The sequence below is a fragment of the Macaca fascicularis genome, chromosome 1 (genome assembly GCF_037993035.2).
Source record: "Macaca fascicularis isolate 582-1 chromosome 1, T2T-MFA8v1.1".
NCBI lineage: Eukaryota > Metazoa > Chordata > Mammalia > Primates > Cercopithecidae > Macaca > Macaca fascicularis.
In genome coordinates, this window is record NC_088375.1 from 213415654 (window position 1) to 213442592 (window position 26939).

General features: G+C 41.0%; 1 protein-coding gene across 24 annotated transcripts in view; it reads left to right on the forward strand.

Moving 5' to 3' along the window:
• The window catches only part of USP48 (ubiquitin specific peptidase 48), a 105322-nt gene that overhangs the window by 77262 nt on the left and 1121 nt on the right, over window positions 1-26939 (forward strand). For 10 of the 24 annotated variants that reach the window (XM_074017677.1, XM_074017683.1, XM_015441189.4 and 7 more), the window contains 12 exons: window positions 30-154; window positions 308-430; window positions 710-771; window positions 1060-1170; window positions 2507-2637; window positions 3259-3365; window positions 5283-5387; window positions 11562-11717; window positions 16815-16940; window positions 19683-19731; window positions 26120-26146; window positions 26718-26813. In XM_074017677.1, coding sequence (XP_073873778.1) covers window positions 30-154; window positions 308-430; window positions 710-771; window positions 1060-1170; window positions 2507-2637; window positions 3259-3365; window positions 5283-5387; window positions 11562-11717; window positions 16815-16940; window positions 19683-19731; window positions 26120-26146; window positions 26718-26779 — 1184 coding nt within the window. In that variant the 3' untranslated portion in view covers window positions 26780-26813. The remainder of the gene's footprint in view (window positions 1-29; window positions 155-307; window positions 431-709; window positions 772-1059; window positions 1171-2506; window positions 2638-3258; window positions 3366-5282; window positions 5388-11561; window positions 11718-16814; window positions 16941-19682; window positions 19732-26119; window positions 26147-26717; window positions 26814-26939) is intronic. The other 14 variants (XM_015441195.4, XM_074017661.1, XM_045378643.3 and 11 more) reach the window with 5 other exon arrangements.

Sequence of the window (26939 nt, forward strand, 5' to 3'; positions counted from 1 at the left end):
TTTTTTTCCAATTTTTTTTTTAAACTCAGGTGAGTTATGCATATCTGAAAATGAAAGAAGGCTTGTTTCTAAAGAGGCTTGGAGCAAACTGCAGCAGTACTTTCCAAAGGCTCCTGAGTTTCCAAGTTACAAAGAGTGCTGTTCACAGTGCAAGGTACTGAATGCTACTGACATCTGGGGAAATGGCATGCCACCTCCTGGGTTGACTTCCCAGGGAAATTAACATTGTACTTCTGACGGGGGTGTAGGGAGGAGGCAAGTCATGTGCTGTCAGCAGGAGACAGTTGATTGCTTCATTCTCTTTCAGATTTTAGAAAGAGAAGGGGAAGAAAATGAAGCCTTACATAAGATGATTGCAAACGAGCAAAAGACTTCTCTCCCAAATTTGTTCCAGGATAAAAACAGACCGTGTCTCAGTAACTGGCCAGAGGTATAATGACTCCCACAAAGGAAAGAATGCATCTTTACTTTTTAAGGCCCTTGCCAAGTTCCCAGTGAGCTATTTCAGAACAACCCAGAACTTCTCCTATTCTCATTTGTTTAGTTATCTAACCAGGGGATTTACTCCAGCCTGCTATTTTTTGGTAGAGGACTGTGTTTTCATTTTATTTATAAAACTTGAATAAGGACAACCAAAGTATATTATAAGGAATTTGTCTTAAGCAGGCGGTAAATTGACGGATACTGTTTTGTGATTTTTGTGTTCTAGGATACGGATGTCCTCTACATCGTGTCTCAGTTCTTTGTCGAAGAGTGGCGGAAATTTGTTAGGTAGAAACAAAATATGTTTTATTTCCTTTATTGTTATTATGACTCGGTTTGACTCTGGTATTTTTTAAGATTTCATGGATTCTGTTTGTTGTACCCTTCATGGTTACTTTCACCAGCACACACTGAAAGCTTTCTTTTCTATTAAGTTAAATGAATAAGCCTAAGAAACACATTTAATTACTAATATTTTCTTAAATATATCTCTAATTTTGAAATAATTATTTTAAAATCTTCTCTTTCGTCATGCAGTAATTAGGTATATTTCTCCTCCTTGTCTTATTTGAGTAGAAAGCCGACAAGATGCAGCCCTGTGTCATCAGTTGGGAACAGCGCTCTTTTGTGTCCCCATGGGGGCCTCATGTTTACATTTGCTTCCATGACCAAAGAAGATTCTAAACTGTGAGTTCCTTTTCTTTATGTGATTTTTTTTTCTTTTCTCTTTCTGATGATTGATAAAGTGTGTTTAGGAAATTTCTCATCTGACATAGTCTATTTTAAGAATTTAGTCCTTTGCTGAATTGTGGGTTTCCCCCCGCTTTTAAAAGAAAAGAAAGACTACTTCTCCAGGAAAGACAAGAGGCTGCCAAGGCTATTTGTCTTTTTGCTCCTTCCTTGTCCCTCTTGGAGACAACACAGCCACCCTTTCTCCTCCCCCCGCTGCTGGTGACCAGCGCTGTGACCTCTTCCAGAATCACAGAATCAACATGGTCTTGGTTGTAGGTTTCGTTGTGCCACTGCCAGGCTTCAGACAATTAAAGGAGGAAGATAGCACGGTGGCAGAGCAAAGCCACTGCACTGGTCATCTGGAATTCTAGGGTCTTAGAACCAAAATTTTATTCCATGCTTTAAGTACTTCCAGAGGTGTTCATCTGTGAATTTCTCCCCTGATTTTACGAAAAATCATATATGCGAGAAGGTAGAATGCTTCCAACATTGTCAGAAAAATCAGGAAAAGGAAATTGGAACACATAAATAAAAATGCCGTTGGGGTTAAGCTAGAGTTTTATTATTCATATTTCAGTACTTTAACATCATTGAAGGGACTTGAAAGTTTATATATTCTCTACATTTTCTCCCTACCTCTTTTTCTCCCTCACTCTCTGCATCCCTCCTTCCCTGTTACTCTCTCTCTTGCTCTCCATCTCTCTTCTGTTTCCTCCCTCCCTTTCTTCCTGTCATTGTTATTACTGCAAATGTCAGACTTCAGGAAAATATACCAATAAGCAAATGTGTGTTACCAGTCAGTTTAAAAGTTAAATTGTTCAAGTATGATTAAAGGCCCCACAGTGCTTATCCTTCTGTTGCTACTTCTCTCTCTGTCTCCCACCCTTCCTCTCGCAGGAACCATCGTCGTGAATTTATAGAGTTTATCTGTCTCAGAAAGTATTCTGTTAAAAAAAAAAATACATGCACATAATGTCTTGCATATTTAAAACTTTTTATATAAATGGCATCATACTGTATTTATACTTCTGCAACTAACTTATTTTACTCAATTATGTTTTTGAGATCTAACCATGTTGATTCATGTAATTTCAGTCCATTTAGTTTCGCTGCTGTGGTAACATTCCTTTGTATAAAAAACTATTCTTTGTTGATGATATGTATCTTTTCCCTCTAATTCCTTTGGATTAAATGTTAGTGTTGATGGTTTTGGTTTAGCAGACTAATGGATTATGTTAATTCTTTTAATTTCCATGTGTCTTAAGGCATGTTGTGTTTTTTTTTTGCACAGTATAGCTCTCATATGGCCCAGTGAGTGGCAAATGATACAAAAGCTCTTTGTTGTGGATCATGTAATTAAAATCATGAGAATTGAAGTGGGAGATGTAAACCCTTCAGAAACACAGTATATTTCTGAGCCTAGTAAGTGTTCATATTGCTTTTGGTTTCTGTAGTTAAGAGCTGACATTTTAAAAAGAATGGGTGTATCAGTGTTGTCTGCTTAAAGATCGTGTGGCGGTCCCAACTCCCTAGGTGGAAACTCTCATTATAATCATCTCATTATTTGTACGTTTCTTTATGGACAGTAAATGGATTTCCTTATCATTTGCATGTAATAGAAAATATTATTAAGAGTTTGGGCCAGCACACTAGCTCACACCTATAATCCTAATACTTTGAGCGACTAAGATGGAAGGATTGCTTAAGGCCAGGAGTTTCAGATCAGCCTGAGCAACATAGCAAGACCTTCTCTCTACAAAATAATAAAAATGTAGCACATGTCTGTAGTCTGAGCTACTTGCTGAGAGTTTGAGTCAGGAGCATGGCTTGAGCCCAGAAGTTTGAGGCTACAGTGAGCTATGTTCATACCACTGTACCCCAGCCTGAGTGACACAGCAAAACCTTGTCTCAAAACAAGAAAATGTTACTAAGAGTTTAATGAATATTCACTAGTAACTTTGATATATGTTTTTAGATCTTTGATTCTTTAACAATGATTCCTCAGCCACTTCTGTTTTCCCTTTTTTTTTTTTTTTTCCAAAGAACTCTGTCCAGAATGCAGAGAAGGCTTATTGTGTCAGCAGCAGAGGGACCTGCGTGAATACACTCAAGCCACCATCTATGTCCATAAAGTTGTGGATAATAAAAAGGTACTGGTCCCTCTTGTGGCGATGACTAGTAATGATCAAGCGTGCTCTTTGACTTGATTTGCTGTTGTATTTGCACTGAGGGTCTGCCTAGGACTGCATTTTTGTTCCTTCAGAGCTGTTTGGCATCAGAATTGAAATTGGACAGTAATTGAAAATGAACAGTTATGTGATTGTATGAGAATTTAGTTTGTTATTAATTGATACATAGATATTTATTGAATGTCAGCTGTGTTCCAGGAATGGTCCCGGTGCTGAGGATACAGTGATAAAGAAGGCAGGTATAATACCTGCTTTCAAAATTATAGGGACCTAGTGAGAAAGATCAGGAATAAACTATAAATTCATATGACTTCACACAGAAATGATTGTTTTGAAGGAAATTTAGCAGGGTAAAGTGGAGGTTAGCGTGAGACAGGGAGTAACAGGAGAAGCATCTTGGAGAAGTTGTTTGTACCCAAACCCTCACTGTCAGGGATGCAGCCTGGGAAGTGTTTTCCAGGCAAAGGAAACAAAGGTCAAAAGGATAAGCCTGATGTGCTTATGCAACAGAGTGAAAACCATTGCACCTAGAACAGCGCTGTCCAGTAGAGCTTTCTGTGGTGATGGACAGGTTCTAGGTTCTGTATCTGTACGGCGCACTTCAGTAGTCACTGGCCACGTGTGGCTGTGGAGCATTCGACGTGGCTAGTGTGACTGAGGAATTTAGTAGTTGATTTAAAGTTAAATAGCTGCATGTGGCTAATGGCTACCCTAGTGGCTATTGCTGATCTAGAATGAAATGTATTCCAAGAAGGGATCATGATACGGAATGAGCGACCATAGACTATCAGGTTTTGTACATCATACCTTTATCAAGACCGGGTTTATTGGGTTTTTTCCCAGTGTAGCTATAAGCCCCTGCAGAGTTTCAAGCAAGGCCATGATATGATCTGATTTATAGTTTAAAAAAAAATCACCCTGGCTATAGTGTTTGGAATTGCTGTGAGGGCGTAACAGGAATAAGAGAGGCCAGTTAGAGCCTTTTGCATTGACCTGCAAGGACAGGTGAAATCGATTGGATATATTTGGGAAGTGGAGGTGTTAATACTTGCTTGGATTGGATTTCCAAGCATTTTTATTATATTAGGGATGGCTCTTGGGTAGATCCTGACCCAGATCTCTAGATATCTTATTTATTTAATTCCACGGTTTCTAGGATTAAAGACAAAATGGAATACGTTTTATTTGATGCTCGTTTCCAAACACATTTTTTAGAAGGGTAACTTACAAATTATGCTCTGGAGGCCAAGGGTTCTGCTTTACAAGTTAAATAAACTAAGGCCTTCATTTCCTAAGTTGCCGAGAAAATGAAGTTAATGAGTATAAATGTCTCTGTTCTCCCTGTAGAATTTTCTTAAATCTCTAGTTCTCTAGTATAAAATACTATCCAATTTAGCTGTAGTTTCATTGTTCAGTTTAATACGAGCATTTCATAGTGTTCTGCAAGAGAACGCTTCTTCCATCTTTCATTTTCTCAATTCTTAAAGAGCATGTGACTCCTGCCGCTTGAATAGTTTGAGAACTTGAAAAGGCTTGAACAATCAGTGTGCTGGGGAAGGTGTCAAGCACCTTCGAACTTCTGCAAAATAACATCATTGTACAAGACTGATAGTAATAACTGCTCTGCAGAGACCTCTTAAATGTATGGTGAGCACACTAAATACTACAAGAATAAGTCATAGGGCAAAAAACCAACATGTTAAAAGAGCATAGAAAACCGAGAAGGCTTGATTCTTGATCCACTTTCCAGTCTATAATCCCACCATGATAAAGGTGTTCCTCCTCTTGATAAAGGTTGCTGGTCCCAGCCCCTACATCCTCCATAGCCTGCCTTCCTAGGGTCTGACCTACTTCTCTTTGTTGTCCTGGCACATTCAGGTGATGAAGGATTCAGCTCCAGAGCTGAATGTGAGTAGTTCTGAAACAGAGGAGGACAAGGAAGAAGCTAAACCAGATGGAGAAAAAGATCCAGATTTTAATCAAGTACGTGTTGAAGCTGCATTTCATTGTTATACTTTCTGCTGTTCTCTCTTCGAGAGCAGCCACTCAAAGCCCCTGGCCATCTCTCTGCACCCTATATGGGCTATTGGTTCTTTTCTTTCCTTTTTTTTTTTTTTTGATACAGAGTCTCACACTGTTGCCTGTGCTGGAGTGCAATGGCACGGATCTCAGCTCACCGCAACCTCCGCCTCGCAGGTTTAAATGATTCTCCTGCCCCAGCCTCCTGAGTAGCTGGGATTATAGGCGCCCATCACCACACAGGGCTAATTTTTTGTATTTTTAGTAGAGACAGGGTTTCACTGTGTTGGTCAGCCTGGTCTCAAACTCCTAACCTCGTGATCCGCCCACCTCAGCCTCCCAAAGTGCTGAGATTACAGGCATGAGCCACTGCACCCGGCCAGGATATTGGTTCTTAGCTCCCATCCTTGTCTTTCCTTAGTTTTGGTGGCATGCTACAGCCGTCCTGATTTCTCATGAAAAGCCATGAACCACATGATTCCAGAATGAATATATTTCTTGCTATTAAGTAAGAAAGGCTAAAATGTAATGTGATGATTAAATTTTTAGCTGAGAAAGAAGACTAAAACGACACATATCTTGGTTTCCGGCTCAATCAGAATCTTTATGAAAAAATTATTTAACTCTGATTTTCTCATTATAAACAATAACCTTAATAATGGAGTATATGAAGTCTCTAATTAAGATGTTAATCAAGCGATCAGATCAGCTGATGTGTTAGTCTTTCATTTTTCATTGTAGCACACTTTAAATTCTTGCATTAAGATGGACTGTTTTCTGGGCTGGATGCAGTGTCTCGCACCTGTGATTGCAGCCCTTCAGGAGGCTGAGGCAGGAGGATCACTTGAGACCAGGAGTTTGAGGCCAGTCTGGGCAATAGAGCAAGATCCCATCTCTACAAGAAATAAAAAATTAGCTGGGCATGGTGGCACATGTGTGCAGTCCCAGCTACTCAGGAGGCTGAGGTGAGAGGATTGCTTGGGCCTAGGAGTTCCAGGCTGCAGCGAGCTATGATTGTGCCACTGTACTCCAGCCTGGGCAACAGAATGAGAGACCCTGTCTCAGAAAAATAAATTTAAATAAGTTTTCTGGACTGTTTTGTTAGGACTTTCTTCCTTTTTTTTTTTTTTTTGAGACAGAGTTTTGCTCTTATTGCCCAGCTGGAGTGCAGTGGTGTGATCTCAGCTCACTGCAACCCCTGCCTCCCAGGTTCAAGTGATTCTCCTGCCTCAGCCTCCGAGTAGCTGCGATTACAGGCATGCGCTACCACGCCTGGCCAATTTTTTGTATCTTTAATAGAGACGGCGTTTCAACCAGGCTGGTCTCGAACTCCTGACCTCATGATCCTCCTGCCTTGGCCTTCCAAAGTGCTGGGATTACAGGCGTGAGCCACCACACCTGGCCCGTAAATTGTCTTTTGAGAATAGGAGATGGTGGGACTATGGTTGATGTTGGTGGAGATAAGTTTCAGCTTCTCAAAAAGTCAGACCCCCACATTGGAGGATATTTTGTACTTTAAACTCACGGATATTCTACTCTACTTAGAGTTTTATTTTTAACAGATGAGATGTTTGTTTTCTTTCTTTACTGCTAAAATAGTGTAGTGAAATTATAGATAGCGTTCTCCCTGAAAGAATGAAAGTGTTAAAATAGCCATCTGCGGTATCTGTGACAGAGCAGAGGTATCTGGGCTTGTTGTCCTGTCTGCACGTTGATACTGTTACTTCATTTTTAACATTGATTGAGAGAGTCTGAAAAGCCCTCTTTATTTGAATCTTGGTGTGCCCAAAATAAATGTTACTTGTGGTTTCCAAACTGGTATAAAGGGATGTCACCATTTGTTTTCCATGGCTTATTGGAGCTCATAAAATAACCTCAGAACACCTGTGAAGAAGCAAAATCATGCAGTTTGTGACAGTGATCAGCCACTCTTTAAGTTGTCCTTCCTAATCTGTATTTCAGTCAGTCAACACTGGAGGGCCCTTTGCTTCAGTGCTAACCAAATCTGTACACTTGATGAGAATGCAGGTTTTCAGTTTAAAGGGGATATTTTTCTATAGTAAGTGATGCCCTTATTAAACTCTGTGTGCATATATACATCTTGTGTTCCTTGGTATAAGAAACAAGGTAAAGAAGGGCAGCAAAGTCATGTCTGCAAATGCTTGTTGAGATGTATTAGTTGACTCGGTACTAATATGTCTCCACAAGCGTTTGCAGACATGACTTTGCTGCCCGTTACCCTGTTGTCAGCTCTGTTTTCATGTCCCCGTCTCTGTGGTGGGGACATCTCTGTGGTCTATACAAGCCATCTTTCAAGCCACATTTTGTACAAACTCGATTGTGTGCTTTTTAGTTGATACATTAAAAGTGTGTGTGTATGGCCGGGCGCAGTGGCTCTCGCCTGTAATTCCAGCACTTTGGGAGGCTGAGGCGGGTGGATCACTTGAGGTCAAGAGTTTGACACCAGCCTGGCCAACATAGTGAAACCCCATCTCTACGAAAATTACAAAAATTTGGTGTGGTGGCATGGGCCTGTTATCCCAGGTACTGAGGAGGCTGAGGCAGGGCAGGAGAATTGTGGAGGTTACAGTGAGCCAAGATCACGTCACTGCACTCCAGCTTGGGCGACAGAGCAAGACTCTGCCTTAAAAAAAAATGTGTATGTATGTACATATCCATCTCGATTCAGGACTGCATTCTCTTTTGTCTGGCAGTACTGTATGTTTTAGTTATTATCACTTGGTATTATGGTTTAATAATCAGTTGGGAACCTTTTTTTTTTTTTTTTTTGAGACTGAGTCTCACTCTGTTGTCCAGGCCGGAGTACAGTGGTGTGATCTTGGCTCACTGCAAGCTCCACCTCCCAGGTTCATGCCATTCTTCTGCCTCAGCCTCCCCAGTAACTGGGACTACAGACACCCGCCACCATGCCCAGCTAATTTTTTTTTTTTTTTTTTTTAAAGTAGAGACGGGGTTTCACTGTGTTAGCCAGGATGGGGGAATCAAATCTTTTATTGCCTGTTGTCACTAATTCTCTGTTCTCTGGTTAACTTTGTAAATTAGTTTGTTAAACTTGACATGATGTTCTTACTGTCTTTAGTTTCTGTTATTTTAAGCTTTGCTTTTCACCCTAAGAGTTGTTTAGAAAAACCATCTACATTTTCAAGTGGTTTAGATTTTAGAAAGCTAACTTTTTTTGATTATCTAGTTTTATTCATTGTGGTCATGACCACAGCAATTTTTCAAAGTGGATGTGGAATCACTCTACTTAGTTGTGGACGACAACAGATTTCACGTTTATAAATATGATAGAGAATGTTGGGGAACATTGCTTTTTATACTATAATTATTTTTTATACTTCATAATTTTCTTCTGTCTTCCTTTTCCTTGTTTGGATGTTGTAATACTCTAGAATATTTTACATTTTGCTTTCTCACAGAAAATTTTTGGCTCACAAAAAATCTCAAGTGTAACCTTCCTCTTTGGAAAAGAATAGATAGTCCCTGAAAAATGTTCAGCATTTTCAAAATGTCACCCTCTTCATCACATATCTCAGTACATAGATAGCTTCTGTAATTGCTGCTTTAAATCCCTGAAATAAAAAATGATGTGTTTCTGCTTGTCCTTAGTGGAGATAAACAAATCCCCTTTCCTCTTTTCTCTAAGCTAGATAAACCTAACTCCTTTGACTTCATCTAAAAATTTAGGTTCATCTAAATTTAGGTTAATACTCGGTATTGGGTATCACTTAGGTAATTGAAAACCTTCTAAAACCAGTGGGCTGGTTTTTTTGTCAGTTAAGTTGGATTTAAATTCTCCAGATTAAGAAAGAAATAATTCCAGGAAAAGCCTTTAGACCCATTTAAAATCAGAGTTATTAAAAAAATGTCTTGCTTGATGCTCAGAGTTTTGTTTTTTGGTTGTTTTGTACTTCTAAAATAAAATTATATGTTAATGTAGTTATTTTTCTTTATATTCCTGATTGTAGAATTTGGGTTCAATTTGATCTTTACTTTCAACAGTTGAGATTGAGGAAAATGTTTCATCAGCTTTCATTGTATTTTTTTTTAACCCATATGTGCATTTAACTTTTTCTCGTGAATCTTAGAATCACCCAATTGCCTATGTAGATTCAGGGCTAGAGCTGAACTAGCCTCAGGCGTGTCTAGCCAGTGGTAGGCACCCTGAACAAATGCTCTTCTGTGTTCGGGTCTTGATCACCTTCTGCTTTGCAAACTGTGGAGCTCGTGAGTAATGAATACGTGGCATCTGTGTCCATAATGACCACTAAACCGCTCTGCTTATGCACAGCTGACGCTCATTGACAATTGTGGAAACCAGAGCCAGGGCCTTGAGGTTACCTCATCCAGATTTAATTAAACCAGAGGAAAAGATTTTCTTAAAAATCCTGCTGCTTTTATTCCCTGCCCTGGTTGGCAGAAGAATCTCCCGTGTGCTTCTCACCCACCCCCTCACCGGCCACCACCACCACCACCTTTGGTACAAAAAGCAGAAGAATCTTGATCGTTAACCTCTTGATGAGGGATTTATAGGAGTACTTTAGAGGACATTTGGTCCTCATCTATTATTTTTTTCTTGACTAGTACCGTATATATCATGCATACCCATGGGCATCCTTTTTATAGCACCTTTAGGTAGTCATGGCCATGATGACATTTCCCCTCTAAAAATAAAGACAGTGTCTACATAATACTAATAGTGTGCTTATAAATAAGAAAACTAACGAAAACTCCCTAATGTCCTCTAATACCCATACTCAGATATGTCTTGAACAGTTTTTTCCTCTCAAACCAGTATGTAATCAGGATATGTGTTGTTTGTATCACTTTAGACTTAGAATTTGGAACAGTTACTCTGCCTCCGGACCCCCTTTCTCTCCCTTCTTTTTTTGAGACGGAGTTTTGCTCTTGTTGCCCAGGCTGGAGTGCAGTGGCGCAATCTCAGCTCACCGCAACCTCCGCCTCCCGGGTTCAAGCAATTCTCCTGCCTTAGCCTCCCTAGTAGCTGGGATTACAGGCATGAGCCACCACACCCGGCTAATGTTACATTTTTAGTAGGGATGGGGTTTCTCCATGTTAGGCTGGTCTCGAACTCCCGACCTCAGGTTGATCCGCCCGCCTCAGCCTCCCAGAGTGTTGGGATTATAGGCATGAGCCACCATGCCTGGCTCTTTCCCTTCTTGACGTTGAGCTTGGACCAGTTTGATTTCTTTTAGATTGTTCCATGTTCTGTATTTGGCTGATTGTTTCCTTATGTTACTTATTTTATTTATATATCCCCTATATTCCAATTTCTATAAATTGAAAGGTGGGCGTAAATGTTTGATTACATTCTGGTATAACATTTTTGCAAGAATATTTTATGAGTGAGGCTGTATATTTTGCCATTAGAAAAAGTGGTACAGTCTTATTTTTAGTCAAATTGTTTTTTTTTTTTAATTAAGGTTCTATATTTTATTTTTAAATTCACGGCAGTTTATACTTAGTTTCTATGTCATTCTCAAGAAGAGAAGAAAATGTTTTAAATTCAGGTTGTTCATTGAAGTTTTTCAATTTGTTATGTTTTTCTGATGTAAGGTCAGACTTAATCATTTTGATTTTAAATGTCATCTTTCTCTTTTTTCTTTTTCATAAAAGAGATGGAATCTCTGTCACCAGACTGGAGTACAGTGGTGTAATTGTAGCTCACTGCAGCCTGGAACTACTGGGCTCAGATGATCCTCCTGCCTTACCCTCCAAGTAGCTGGGACTACAGGCTCATGCCACCATGCCTGGCTAATTTTTGGTGGAGATGGGTCTTAATATGTTGCCTAGGCTGGTCTTGAACTCCTGGGATTATAGGTGTGAGCCCCCTCACCAAACTTTAAATTTCTCTTGTAACAAACATTTGAACTGCTTACATGCAGTTAGAGGTGTGTATTACTCATTCTTTTCTTCTATCAATTATATGTGAGCTTGCTAAGAAAGTCTCGTTAGTCACTACTCATTGTTTACATTGAATTTCAAATGGTTAAGGGACCAATAAGGAAACAGCTTTTGTTTGCCTGAAAACTTCATGAGCAAGGGTCACATTGTGGTTAATTTCAGTGCTTTCTTCATTTCCAATCTTCATTATAGAGCAATGGTGGAACAAAGCGGCAAAAGATATCCCATCAAAATTATATAGCCTATCAAAAGCAAGTTATTCGCCGAAGTATGCGACATAGAAAAGTTCGTGGTGAGAAAGCACTTCTCGTTTCTGCTAATCAGACGTTAAAAGAATTGAAAATTCAGGTGAGGAAGATGTTTGTTCAGGTTTGCTCTGGACTTAAGAGGGCCTTCATGAATTCCTGCTTTCCACCTGTATTTACATATATGTATGTATCTATGTTTTTTTCCAAAAGACTTAAAAGTTTTCAAAATAGCCAAAAATCTTTTTGTGAAGATGAAAGTGAATTTTGGGTTCTGGAAACTTGGGCTGGTTCTGCAATAGCTTTCTAATAATGAGAAACATTGGGAACCACTTAATTTGTCACATGTCGAGGTTGTGCCGGGATAACTGTTCTCTCACTTTATTGTGCTCTGTGCTTTTCTTTGACCACTTAATAGGTATTGGAGCCTGTTACCAGGAACTGCTGTGAAATTTAATGGGAGATAAAAGGCAGCTTATTATTAGCGATTAGTGATTGCTTATTCACTAGGCTGTCACAGTATTTTTGGTGGCAGATAAATCTGTTTGATAGAGTTGTTTTGTGTGTGTGTGACAGAGCCTCACTCTGTCAGCCAGGTTGGAGTGCAGTGGTGCCATCTCGGCTCACTGCAACCTCCACCTCCCGGGTTCAAGCAGTTCTCTGCCTCAGCCTCCCGAGTAGCTGGCATTACAGGTACATGCCACCACACCTGGCTAATTTTTGTATTTTTAGTAGAGACAGGGTTTCACCATCTTGGCCAGACTGGTCTTGAACTCCTTACCTCGCTATCCACCCGCCTCAGCCTCCCAAAGTGCTGGGATTACAGGCATGAGCCACCACGCCCGGGCTTGATAGAGTTTCAAAATTATCTTTACCTTTCTTTATGCAGTGATGTTCTCCAAATTGTTATATAGATTTATTTTAGATATGCCCTCTCCATTCCCCCACCAAAGCATGCATTGCTTTACAAATCAGTTCCACTGCTATAGTGCAGGCATTATGAAATGGTTTCATGATACTGTTATTTCTTGGTATCAATACTGACATACCATAAATAAGCATTCCAGTGGTAAATCTCAAACCCTAGGCAGAAGGAACTGATAAATTCAAGATGTCCATGAAAAAATCTGGCCTCTAATCTGTTTCAGTCACTGATAGATATCCAAAAAGTTGACCAAATTTCTTCCTTTGCTACTTTTATGTGGCATAGTTTACTGGTTACACATTTTTCTTGTTGCTGATATTTATCATTGTAATCGAGGCAAAAGTACAGGCTTCCTTTGAGGGTGTTATGTGTTCCAGATTGTCCTGACAACAGTATTTCCCTTGGTTGAACCCATGGCTCTGAAAATAAGTGTGTTGGCATAATATCTTCACTCTGTTATTGTACCTTTTACATCTAAGAAACCTTGTTTCTATCACTGACTTTCTGCCTGTCATTGGGAAACCTCGAACATTCAAAACCTTTAAATTACAGAAAGAGCCCCTGTGCATAAAGACATTTTTTAAAGCCTGTGCTGCTTTTATTATGGACTACAATTTTTGAAGAATAAACCAGAAGTCAGCAGAAATAACCCTTCCGTCTGAGAGCATGTTACCTGCCCGAATGAGCTGCTAGAACATGGCAGCTGTTCACACAGCCCTCAGAGGTGTTCTTCCTGAATGGCTCTCTCATCTCCCACTCTTGCTTCAGGGACTACTGCGGGCCAAACAGAGTCAAAGAAAGGGCAGTGAAAGGTCTTTCCCCTCACTACATAGTGGTGGGAGCTTGTGATGCTTCAACTAGATATGAGCCTATTTGCCTGGTAGCGTGGATAGCATCAGAGTTTGTGGTGGGCATGTGTGTGATCCGCAGCTGGTGGTGGTGGGTGATTTTCTTAAGGCATGTAATTTGTGTTTTAGTGTTTGATGGAGCCTTTCCTCTGGGGATACTGCATTTCTAAGTTAATAGGATGACAACCATTGCAAATCTGTAAATGTTTGTTTCTAGACATATCTACCATATACAGTTGCTTGAAACCTTACAAAGCTTGCTGTGTCTAATCAGTAATTCATCCACCTTTGATCCCATGAAGTTAATGAAGTACAATTTGTTCATCTCCTTTCTCAAAAGATGTTCAGTGTTTAATTGTATTATTTCATTTTCCCAAAGATAGATCTTTAGTGGGTGGGTGGTATTGCCTGCCTGAGAAAGTAGAATATTTTGGCACAGAGGTGAAATGCCTGGCAGCTGAGGCGATTGCTTCTGTATTTTCTTTTTTCAGCCCCACACACCATCACAAGCAGAGGAGAGCCACTCCCTGATAGCAACAGGGTTTTCATGGTTCCTGTTAGCTCCACAGACCAGGAATACCGCACCTACTCGTTAAGCAGACCTCTATCATGTTCTTTATACTCAGGCATTTTCCTAGCACTTAGAGTTTAAGGATTATTACCATAGGCCTCCCTGCCTTGGTTGGCCTGTTCCATCTTCTCCTCACTAGTAGCATGTGTTCATCTTTCATGGTGACTCGTCTGTGAAACCTGTCTTGGCCCCTTTCATGGAACTGACTGTCCCGCTGTGCTCACTAGATCCTGCACATACCTTCTGCTACCATCCTCACAACTTTGTTTTGACCTCACTCCTGGGAACCCCTCCAGGGCGGGATTATTCACTTTTATATTATCAGCACCTAGAACAGTACTTGACACATGGTAGCTTCTTAATAAATGCTTCATTAGTTGTTGACAGCACCTCAGTGTCCTTGTCCATTCTCAGAATATAATGTGTGAACGTCAGCCCCTCCGTTGTGGCACTTGTGTCTAGAGGTATCTGCTATTTGTCCAGTTTCATAGGGTAGTACAAAAACACTTAGCATTTAGGGGCATGAACAAGCATTTCTGCAGTCCAGCAGCTGTGACGTTATCCATGTTAAGTTAGCATCGCACACATCCACCGTAGCTCCGCTCGATCTTCATGGTTCCAGAACATTTGCTGGTGTAGGGCTGGATATGCCTCTGCTTGATGTTTGCATGCTGAGCGGCTTGGGTAGAACTGTCCTATCAGTACTTCCTGCTTATTGCTTCATGAAGACCATTGATGATGCCAGTGCACTTTTCATTGCTAGCCACAATGTTAGTTCTCCCTGCCTGCTTTTTGGGTGCTAATGTTCTTTTGAAAAATCCAGGTAAGATTCTGTCCCAGCAGTTAGGGAGGAGGCCAGTGCTGTTATATCTTTGTTCTTATTTGTCTTTGGTGCCATTATTAAAATCACTTTTCTGGTCCCCATCACGCTGGCCTGTCAAGCTCTTGGGCCCTGTTACACACGCAGTTCAGGGTTGATTTGTGAGGCTCGTTTTGTCTTTCCACATCCAAAGAATAGAGTACAGGAAAGGGCAGAATGGTTTTCCCATGACATCATGGATGGTGGCGTAATATAAGATACATGTAATAGCATACATTTTATGGGTAAGTTAAAAAGCATACTAAAGTGAATATTCTTGGACTTGTCTACCGAGTTAAGAATTAAAGGTGTCATTGAAGGTTACCTGTGTTTGCCTCTCTGAGCCCAACTTCTGCTTGCCCTCCAGAGGTAAACATGACCCAGAAATGATAAAATTTAAAAAACCTTTCTGAATTTGTAAAAACATCTAAATATTATGAATACCATTATTTTGGAATGTATGTATGTAGTTTTGAGACAGTGTCTTGCTCTTTCGCCCAGGCTGGAATGCAGTGGTGCAATCTCGGCTCACTGCAACCTCTGCTTCCTGGGTTCAAGTGATTCTTCTGCCTCAGCCTCCCGAGTAGCTAGGATTACAGGCATGTGGCACTACTCCCAGCTAATTTTTGTATTTTTAGTAGAGATAGGGTTTTGCCATGTTGGCCAGGATGGTTTCGAACTCCTGACCTCAGGTGATCCACCTGCCTCAGCCTCCCAAAGTGCTGGGATCACAAGCATAAGCCACCACACTCATCTGGAATGTATTTACTTTTTTTTTTTTTTTTTTGAGATGGAGTTTTGCTCTTGATGTGCAGGCTGGAGTGCAATGGCATGATCTCGGCTCACCACAACCTCCATCTCCTGGATTCAGGCAATTCTCCGACCTCAGCCTCCCGAGTAGCTGAGATTACAGGCATGTGCCACCACACCCAGCTAATTTTGTATTTTTAGTAGAGACGGGGTTTTGCCATATTGGTCAGGCTGGTCTCAAACTCCTGACCTCAGGTGACCCATCCACCTCGGCCTCCCAAAGTGTTGGGATTACAGGCGTGAGCCACTGCACCCCACCATATTTAATTTTTAACACTTGGCCAGAACTGAGGTGGGGCATATATGGTCCCTACCCTTCAGAAATTCATATTTTGCTTCCTAGAGGCAAGACTCAGTCTAAGAATATGTGACAGTTCCAAGGGCTGAATTATATACCCCAAGCCATTTGCTGAAGGAATAAGAACAAAAGAGAGAATTTAAAGATGGTTTTAAGAAAGAATTTTGGGCCAGGTGCAGTGGCTCATGCCTGTAATCTCTGCACTTCAGGAGACTGAGATGGGAGGATTGCTTGAGTCTAAGAGTTCGAGACCAGCCTGGTCAACATAGCAAGACCTCGTGTCTACAAAAAAAATTAAAAATCAGCCAGACATGGTGGCACACATCTGTAGTCTCAGCTACTCAGAAGGCTTAGGTGGGAGGATCCCTTGAGCCTGGGAGTTCAAGGCTGCAGTGAACCATAATCGCGCCACTGCACTCCAGCCTGGGTGACAGAGTGAGACTCTGTCTCAGCACACACCAAAAAAAAAAAAAAAAAGAAGAAATAATTTGGACTTGACTTGTTGATGAAAGGATATGGGGCCTGGGAATGGTGGGGTGACAGTGATGACCTTGCCCAAGCCTCAGAGTAGCCATCGGCCCAGCGCCACTTTTTACTCGTTTTATTTCCCCACACCTCCATCCTTGGGAAGCTGGTAAGGTAAGGAACAAATGCATCTGTGTGTGTAATTGTTTCCTAATACTCTACCAGACCTCCTAAGGATGTTCCCGGATATATAGGGACGATAGCCTCAATAGGAGTATAACAAGTAGGCTGACTGTAAGCAACAGTGGTTTTGTACTCTGAAGCCTTTTTGTTTTTTTAAGAATCCATACGTAATTTATTTAAATAGGGTATAAGTCTTAGTGTTTTGCATTATACGGACTTTGTCTCTTTTATATTGGCACAGATCATGCATGCATTTTCAGTTGCTCCTTTTGACCAGAATTTGTCGATTGATGGAAAGATTTTAAGTGATGACTGTGCCACCCTAGGCACCCTTGGCGTCATTCCTGAATCTGTCATTTTATTAAAGGTAAGTAAACAGCTCCTTAGCTAAAGAACTCAAGGTTTTACATGTTACATAACTATGTGTAAACTGTGTGAAATGGTGGTTAAAGGATGCATTGAGTCTTTAGCAGAGGGCAGTGGTAAATGAATGCTGTGAGTTTTTGCGGCTCAGCCTAGCTCTGACTGAGCCCCAAGAGACTTAGAGGAGGTCAGGACATCATCATATCTTGTTCTTGTGTGTTACAGTAGGTGCTGTTATGCCACAGCATCAGCAACTGCTGGTACCCTGAGAAGGTGAAAGTGAAGGCTTTCCTTGGCCTTTCCTGGATCACCTGGATCAATTTCTGTGCCTTGGTGGGATCAGGGTACATCATTACTTTCCTCTTCCCTGGTAGGGCAGGGCAGTGGTATAAATCCCACCTGCCCAACTGCTAAGCTTCACGCCTCATTTTTCCCGTTTGATTTTCTGTCACAAGGGCCCCCATTCTTCTCCAGATACAGATCTAGTTTTCATTCCTCTCACACTGGGAGGAAGGGAGTGATACTGGGTTGTGGCCCTCTGAACACTTGAGGATTGACTGTCATTCCAAAGAGGAAAGCTGAATAATCTAGTCTCAGGTCACAAAGTTTCTGGGATGTCCCCTCCCCAATGCCCTCCAATCCCCACCCCTGCTTTTTTTTTTTTTTTTTTTTTCCTTTTTTGGACTGGATGGATCTGTTCTTAAAACCACACTAATGATACTGATGTCTGCAACTTAATTTGAAATGCTGCCCCCACAAAAAAAAAGCAAAAGATGGGTAGAAGATAGACTTGTGACCAGTGCAAATAGTAACTTATTTTATACTTTAAAATATATCTCTGCTGAGATTTTCATAGTTTTTCATAGTTAAAAGTAGATTCAGCCTCCTCCGTAAGCTTTTCCCTAACTTCCGGTTCAGCAGAATTACTTAACCATACTTCATAGTATTAAAGTATCTCCTCTTTTCCTTTTGGTTCAAAAGTACTAGCCAGCCAAGCTAGGAAACAAGGGTAAAAACACAAGGTTCTGTCACAACAGTCACATACACAACTTAATGGGATTCTGTCCAGGGCATGGAAATTGGTTTTGGATTTAGCAGATATAGAAAGTAGGGACTTCTTTTTTTTTTTTTTTTTTTTTTTTGAGATGGAGTCTCACTGTGTCGCCCAGGCTGGAGTGCAGTGGCACGATCTCAGCTCACTGCAAGCTCCGCCTCCCAGGTTTAAGCAGTTATCTTGCCTTAGCCTCCCGAATACCTGGGATTACAGGCATGTGCCACCACTCCTGGCCAATTTTTTGTATTTTTAGTAGAGTCAGGGTTTCACCATGTTGGCCAAGCTGGTCTCAAACTCCTGACCTCAGGTGATCTGCCCGCCTCGCCTCACGAAGTGCTGGGGTTACAGGTGTGAGCCACTGCGCCCGGCCTCAGTGACTTTTCTTTGACAGTGTCTTAGAAGCCCCTACTTTCACTGGGCATGGTGGCTCACACCTGTAATCCCCACACTTTGGGAGGTTGAAGCAGGCGGATCATGAGGTCAGGAGTTCGAGACCAGCCTGGCCAGCATGGTGAAACCCCATCTGTACCAAAAATGCAAGAAAATTAGCCAGGCGTGGTGGTGGGCGCCTGTGATCCCAGCTACTCGGGAGGCTGAGACAGGAGAATGGCATGAGCTTGGGAGGTGGAGGTTGCAGTGAGCCAAGATCACGCCACTGCACTCCAGCCTGGGCAACAGAGGGAGACTCTGTCTCAAAAGAAAGAAATAGAAAAGTCACTGAACCAGCCTCATTTGCCCAATTCTCCCCTCCCTAAGGGCCTGATTTAGTCGCTTCCCATTGCCTCTTTTGTTTCTTGGCCAAAAGAATCCCTACTGTTCCAAATACCACCACATCATGTGGTAGAATCATTGTTCAGGTTTTTTATTTTGAACTGTGAAATGTATGCTTTTCAAACCTTGGAGCCCCAGTTCTGGTGTGATAAAGTTAGGCCCTGGAATGATGAGGCAGACCCATATCTACCCCATCCATGCACACACACCCCTCATCCCACCACCTAACCCCTCTCTCTGTTTAACATTCTGCATTTCCTGGAACTATAGGCTCTGTGAAATGGTTTTGAAAACACACTGAGTTGCTATATCCTGATGATCCTGTCTAACGTCCTAGAAACAGCCTGTATTGTTGAATGGTTTGTACTTCACATGAGCAGCTAGAGTCTGTACTGTTCATTGGCCTCATTATCCTTGCAGCTAACCTCGTCATAAGCTAAGACATCATAAGCTTCCTCCTGAAAAGGAAATGGGTATCTTGTTCTTGCTGGTGACGTGGGACAAAAGTATAATTTTAACCTAATTGGTATTCTGAGAGGACCAGTCTAACTTTTTATTTGTACCCCTCACTACCACTACCAGTATCTTAGCTCACATTGGTTACATCAGTCTTTAGTAACCCCAGGGTGTCTAAACATTTCCATGTCTAAAAGTGTCTTTAAGAGTGGGAAAATAGTCCCCTCTGCCTTTCCTCTTCACACACACAGTGTACTATTTCTGAGGTGTTGACTCTAGACCCATAGCCACCAGGGCATCCACTGTTAAACCTGGACACTGCTGGCTGTGGCTCAAACTGAGTTCTCTACTGGACAGTGTGTTTTTGTGTCTTGTAGCAATATCACTAGTTGAATCATGGGCCATACTTCAGATTTCAGATTCCTACTCCCTTGTGGTTTTGAATTGTCTTCATTTGTTTTCTAGGCTGATGAACCAATTGCAGATTATGCTGCAATGGATGATGTCATGCAAGGTAAAGATGAATTTGTTTTAGGAATCTGCTGATTAGGTGTTAAATGGAGGTGGGATTTTAGATATTGAAGCTTTAGTGTACAATGCTTTTACTTTGCACCTCGAAAAAAGCTTCCACAAGTTATTACAGTAGAATACATTGTTTGTCTTAAAAGATCATAGAAAGGAGAGAAAGGTATCTACAAAAACTTGGAAAGCTAACCTGAGGAAACTGAAATAAATGTGAGCTCTGCCGATGGAGGAGGTCAACAAGAAGCAAAGCTAAGTCAAATTGCAGTGCCCCAGACAGGCACACACAAATTAGAGGCCCAGGTGCCTCTGAAGGTGGGAATGAATTGTGAGCCTAAAAACAAGATAACACGATACTTGTTTGGAAAACTGTATAAGAAGCAGTTAGACAACTCCCTGCCCTTCACATCCTTTTCACTTCCCCACCCCACCTGGACCTCAGATGGGCACCCAGAATTATGTGTTTCCACACTTGGAAAAATTAAACTAGAAAGGTGGGAACAAAGCCTATACCAAATAGGAGACTATCTCCTAGCCCTTTGCTCAAATTCGGGCAGCCCATTACTTACCTTCCCCCAGGTGGGAAGGGATTTCTCTCCAGGGAAACTAGTCAAAAAAATAACCAATGGATGTAAAAAGTCTGGTTCTGTATGATCAAGTGGGATTTCTCCCAGGGATGCAAAGATGGTTCAACATATGCAAATCAATACATCACATCAGCAGAATGAAGGACAAAAATCATATGATCATCTTAATAGACAAAGAAAAAGCATTTGATAAAATTCAGCATCCCTTCATGGTAAAACTCTCAACAAATTAAGTACAGAAGGAACATACCTCAATATAATAAAGGCCATATGTGAGAAACCCACAGCTGACATCATACTTAATGGCGAAAAGCTTAAAGCCTTTCCTCTAAGAACTGCAATAGACAAGGAGAGCCATTTTCATCACTCTTATTCAACATAGTATTGGAAGTCCTAGCAAAAGCAATTAGGCAAGAGAAATAAATAAAAAGCATGCAAAATTGGAAAAGAGAAAATTAAATAGTCCCTCTTGGCAGATGACATGCTTTTTTTTCTTTTTTTTAAATAGAGTCTGTCTCTGTTGCCCAGGCTGGAGTACAGTGGCACGATCTTAGCTCACTGCAACCACCACCTCCTGGGTTCAAGTAATTTTTGTGCCTCAGACTCCTGAGTAGATGGGACTACAGGCATGTGCCATGACACCCAGCTAATTTTTGTATTTTTACTAGAGATGAGGATTTCCCATATTGGCCAGGCTGATCTCGAACTCCTGACCCCCTGTGATCCGGCCACCTGGGCCTCCCAGAATGGTAGGATTACAGGCATGAGCCACTGTGCCAGGCCGACATTAAGTTATATATGTAGAAAAACCTAAAGATGCCATGAAAATACTCTTACAACAACTGATAAACATTCAGTAAAATTGCAGGATACAAAAATCAGTGTACAAAGTGAGTTTCTATAGTGTAGTGATTATCATGTTCACCTAACAAAAATCAACATACAAAAATTATAGCAGCATTACTATACACCAATAAGAACTAGCTGAAAAAGAAATCAAGAGAGTGGCTGGGTGCAGTGGCTCATGCCTGTAATCCCAGCACTTTGGGAGAGCGAGGCAAGTGGATCAGTTGAAGTCAGGAGTTCGTGACCACCCTGCCAACATGGTGAAACCCCTTCTCTACTGAAATTACAAAAATTAACCAGGCATGGTAGCGCATGCCTGTAATCCCAGTTATTAGGGAGGCTGAGGCAGGAGAATTGCTTGAACCCAGCGGGTGGAAGTTGCAGTGAGCCAAGATCACACCACTGCACTCTCTAGCCTGGATGACAGAGAGACTCCATCTCAAAAAAAAAAAAAAAAAAAAGAAAGCAATTCCAATAATAATAGCTACAAAAAAATTAAGATTAAATACCTAGGAATAAATTTAACCAAGAATGTGAAACACTTCTACAAGGAAAACTACAAAACACTAATGTAAGAAATTGAAAGACACAAACAAATGGAAAGACATCCTGTGCTCATGGATCAGAAAAATTAATATTGTTAAAATTAACCATATTACCCAAAGTAATCTACAGATTAAATGCAGTCCCTATCAAAATACCAATTCCTCACAGAAATAGAAAAACACAATCCTAAAATTCATATGGAAGCACAAAAGACCCTGAATAGCCAAATCTTAATCCTCAACAAAAAGAACAAAGCTGGAGGCATCATGCTACCTGGTTTCAAAATATACTACAAAGCTATGGTAACCTAAACAGCATGGTGTTGGTATAAAAACATAGGACAGTGGAACAGAATAAAGAATCCAAACATAAATTCATGTATTTACAGCCAACTAATTCATGACAACAGCACCAAGAACATACCTTGGGGAAAGGGCACCCTCTTCAATAAATTTTGCTGGGAAAACTGGATATCCATATGCAGAAAAATGAGACCAGACCTCCGTCTCTCACTATATGTTAAAATCAACTAAAAATGGATTAAAGACTTAAATGTAAGACTTGAAACTATGAAATTGCTAGAATTCAATATGGGGGAAATGCTGTCAAACATTGATCTAGACAGAGATTTTAGCTGAGACCTCAAAGCACAGGGAACAAAACCAAAAATAACGAGATGGACTATATTAAACTAAAAAGCTTCTGCACAGCAAAGGAAATAATCAGCAGAGTTGAGGAGACAACCTGTAGAATGGGAGAAAATATAATCTCATTAAAAAGTAGGCAATGGACCTGAATAGATGTTTCTCAAAAGAAGACATAAACATGGCCAATAGGTGTATGAAAGATGCTCAGCATCACTAATCATCAGGGAAATTCAAATCAGAATCACAGTGAGATACCACCTTATCCCAGTTAGCATGGCTGTTATCAAAAAGACAATAACATGTAACTAGGATGCAGAGAAAAGGGAACTCTTATACACTGTTGGTGGGAATGTAAATTAGTACAGCCATTATGGAAAACAGTATGGAAGTTTCTCAGAAAACTAAAAATATAACTGCCATATGATCCAGCAATCCCACTAGTGGTATTTATCCAAAGGAAAAGAAATCAGCGTATCAAAAGGATATCTGCAGTCTCATGTTTATTGCAGCACTGTTCACAACAGCCAAGGTATGGAATCAACCTACATGTCCATCAGTAGATGCAATGATAAGATATGTTATATTTATATGTACACATACAATGGGATACTATTACTCAGCGATTAAAAAAATGAAATCCTGTCATTTGCAGCAACATGGATGAAACTGGAGGAAATTATGTTAAGTGAAATAAGCCAGGCTCAGAAAGACAATACTATATTTTCTCATACGTAGGAGCTAAAAAAGCTGATCTTGTGGCTGTAGAATGATAGTTATGAGTGGGTGGGAAAGGGGCTGTATGAAGGGAGGTTTGTTAATGGGTACAAACATAGAATTTGATAGAAGGAATAAGTTCTGGTGTTCGATAGCACAGTAGGGTGATATGTTGTATATTTCAAAAGAGCTAGAAGAAAAGATAGTGCAATGTTCCCAACACAAAGAAATGATAGGCCGGGCGCAGTGGATCACTTGAGCCCCAAGAGTTCAAGACCAGCCTGGGCAACATAGTGAGACCCTGTCTCTACTACAAATTTTAAAAAGCCAGGCATGGTGGCTTGCACCTGTGGTCTCAGATACTTGGGAGGCTGAGGTGGGTGGATTGCTTGAGCCCAGGAGTTGGAGGCTGCAGTGGGCTGTAATCATGCCACTACACTTAAGCCTGGGTGACAGATTGAGACCCTGTCTCAAAAAAGACGAAATAATATTCAAGGTGATGGATATACTAAATACCCTGATGTGATCATTATACATTGTATGCATATGTCAAAATATCACCTGTTCCCCATAAATATGTACAAATATTATGTTTGGTTTTTATTTTTTATTTTTTTTGAGATGGAGCCTTGTTCTGTCACCCAGGCTAGAGTGCAGTATGGCTCACACTGCCTCCGGGGTTCAAGTGATTCTCCTAGCTCAGCCTCCTGGGTAGCTGGGGCTATAGGCATGTGCCACCATGCCTGGCTAACTTTTGTATTTTTGGTAGAGACGGGGTTTCACTGTATTGGCCAGGCTGGTCTCAAATTTCTGTCCTCAGATGATCCGCCCATCTCGGCATCCCAAAGTGCTGGGATTACAGATATGAGCTATTGAACCTGGCCTTGTTTGTATTTTTTTTAAAGCTGGTTCATGTCCCAGGCACCCTTTAGTCAATCCCACCATTGCCCACTGAACAGAGATTTCAGACATCTTTTTTTTTCCCCCCAAGATGGAATCTCACTGTTGCCCAAGCTGGAATGCAGTGGCGCGATCTCAGCTCACTGCAATCTCCCCCTCCTGGGTTCAAGCGATTCTTCTGCCTCAGCCTCCCGAGTAGCTGGGACTACAGGCGCCTGCCACCATGCCCAGCTAATTTTTGTATTTTTAGTAGGGACAGGGTTTCACTATGTTGTCCAGGCTGCTCTAGAACTCCTGACCTCATGATCTGCCTGCCTCAGCCTCCCAATTTGCTGAGATGACAGGCGTGAACCACTGCACCCGGCCCAGAAATCTTTTTAGTACCTCATACTTAGGTAGATATGAGCAGCCAGATAGTTGAGGAATGAAAGCCTGGGACCAAAATTTGTCGAGGAAATAGCATAGGAAGCATAAGAAAGCTGGAAAATAACCTATAAATAATGGCCAAAAAAAAAAAAAAAAGCAAACAATAGGAAGAGGAACTATATAAAAGGAACATTTGGAGCATAGAAAAGAGTTCATGGAAATGTAAAAAATGATTGCACCCTGGGTTTGATACAGTAAGTAAAAAACTAAGGGTAAGACGGTCAGGAAAGCATCTAGAAGTAGGAGGGAAAGCCAGTCGAATTCACAGGATGAAGTCAGGAAGACGAGATAATGGAGCAGTGCCCACGAGATCTGAGGGAAAGCGAGTTCCAATCTAGAATTCTGTAACCCTCACACCTGATAGCCACTTGAACATATATAAGGCCTCAAAAGATTGATCTGTCATGCACCATCTGCCAAGATACTGTGTGAGGATGTGTTCTTTTTCTTAAACATTAAATCAAGAAAGAAATCAACAGTGGACCCAGTAAATAGGGGACAGCCTAGGATAAGATGCCCTAGAAGATGGTGAGGGAAGTCTCAGAACTGCTGTTCTTCAGCAGGCAGCGAAGACCACCTGATCCATATTGGAGTGGTGGGACACGAGCTTCAGGAAGGGATGCCACAAGGAAAAGTGGAAGTGATGATGACTGTCTTCAAGAGGTTACAAGTCTTTAAGAATTTACATGTGAATTGGAGATAAATACAGAGAAAATGAAACACATCAGTAATTCAGTAGTTACTAAGCCCAGAAAGACCAAGTCATACCACATAGGAAATAAAACCAAGGTGCACGAAGGCATTCTACTGTGACCAGTATTAATGGAGTAAAAAGTAATGCCAGCTCTGGAGACTGGCTTAACAACAACAAACACCACGTCATCAGGAGGCTGGGTTAGGGGCAGGTGCTATGTAAGCGGTGAAACGGCTGTTTGTATCATTCACTGAAGAATTTATTAGATTTTATCTAAAATTGTGAAGTAGGCCGGGCATGATGGCCCACTCCTGTAATCACTTTGGGAGGCCGAGGCGGGTGGATCACTTGAGGTCAAGAGTTCAAGACCGGCTTGGCCAACATGGTGAAACCCTGTCTCTACTAAAAATACAAAATTTAGCCAGGCATGGTAGCAGGTGCCTGTAATCCCAGCTACTTGGGAGGCTGAGGCAGGAGAATTGCTTGAACCGAGGAAGCACTGGTTGCAGTGAGCTGAGATCATGCCGCTGCACTCCAGCCTGGGCGACAGAGCTAGATTCCCTCTCAAAAAAAAAAAAAAGAGTAAATAAACAAAATTATGAAAAGCATGTTATTTAGAAATAGGCTAAACACCAGAAGAAGCTGCTATGAGAGTCAAAAGTGACTCCTTCCAGAACTTGGGAATGGGAGGAGGAGGCCGAGAGACACAAGTCTGGAGGAGTCATCTACGTGGCTTCCCCCCAGGCCACTCCTAGAGTCGTGCACAAGGTGTGCCCCAGTTACAAACCTTGTCCTGTCAGTATTTGACTTTTTAAATGATGCATATGTATTGCTTTGATAAAAACAGAAACAAAGATTGTTCTGAGATTAATAACATCCATAACTTCAAAGATGATTATTACAGGTGACTAAGATAATCAAAAGTTATTTTAAACTTTGTCTTTAAGCATTGAAGTGATCTTATTACTGTCTGTCACGACAATCTTTTCAATTTAGAATTACTTTTTTTCTTTTTTTCAGTTTGTATGCCAGAAGAAGGGTTTAAAGGTAAGTTACATTTGTCATGTTTTGTTCATGAATGTCAGAGTCATCCTGTAATTTTCTATTAAAGCGAAGGCTATAATTTGATTTTTAAATTTTAATCCAATCTGAGTCTCATGACTAAAATTAATTTTAGTTAAATGCATTTCTTATTCAAGCTTCTTCATTATCTTTTTCAACACTCAAGCCTCAGATGGGGCCTCATCTGGGGCCTGTGTGTGAGAACTGTTTCTTGCCAGATGTCCATTTGGCCTTCCCTTTCTCATTTTATGGGAGGTTGGGAAATTAGCTAGTGGCATTTCGAGATTTATTTTTAACCTTTTCCCAGTTCTTCCTATCAAGTCCCCTCCTAGAGCAAAACAGTTTGTGTGTAACTATTAAGAATTAGTGGTACAAGAATTTGTCAGATTTTATCAGGTTCAGTGAAAAGATTTAATTAATCACTTAGCATTAAGGCATTTGTTGTATTATTACTTCAAGAGGAGACACGGTGGTGCTCGTACTACATCTGGGCCATGTAGTTGTGCACACCGATAATATTCAAGAAGTCATCAGATACAGACCTTTGACGTTTTAGGATTTTCCTGTTGCTGTCTTGATTCTTTGCCGGCTACTCCAGAAGCCCATGGCAGGCTGTGATTTTGCTAAGGAATGACTTTGAATCACATACCAGGTATTCCTTGCTAAAGCAAATAAGAGACAAATCTACTGGCCGAAATAAAGTTTTCCTCTTGCTGCAGCTTTGTTGTCTGCATGTTACCACTACAAAGGGACTCCTGATGGGTCAAAACAAAGCAAA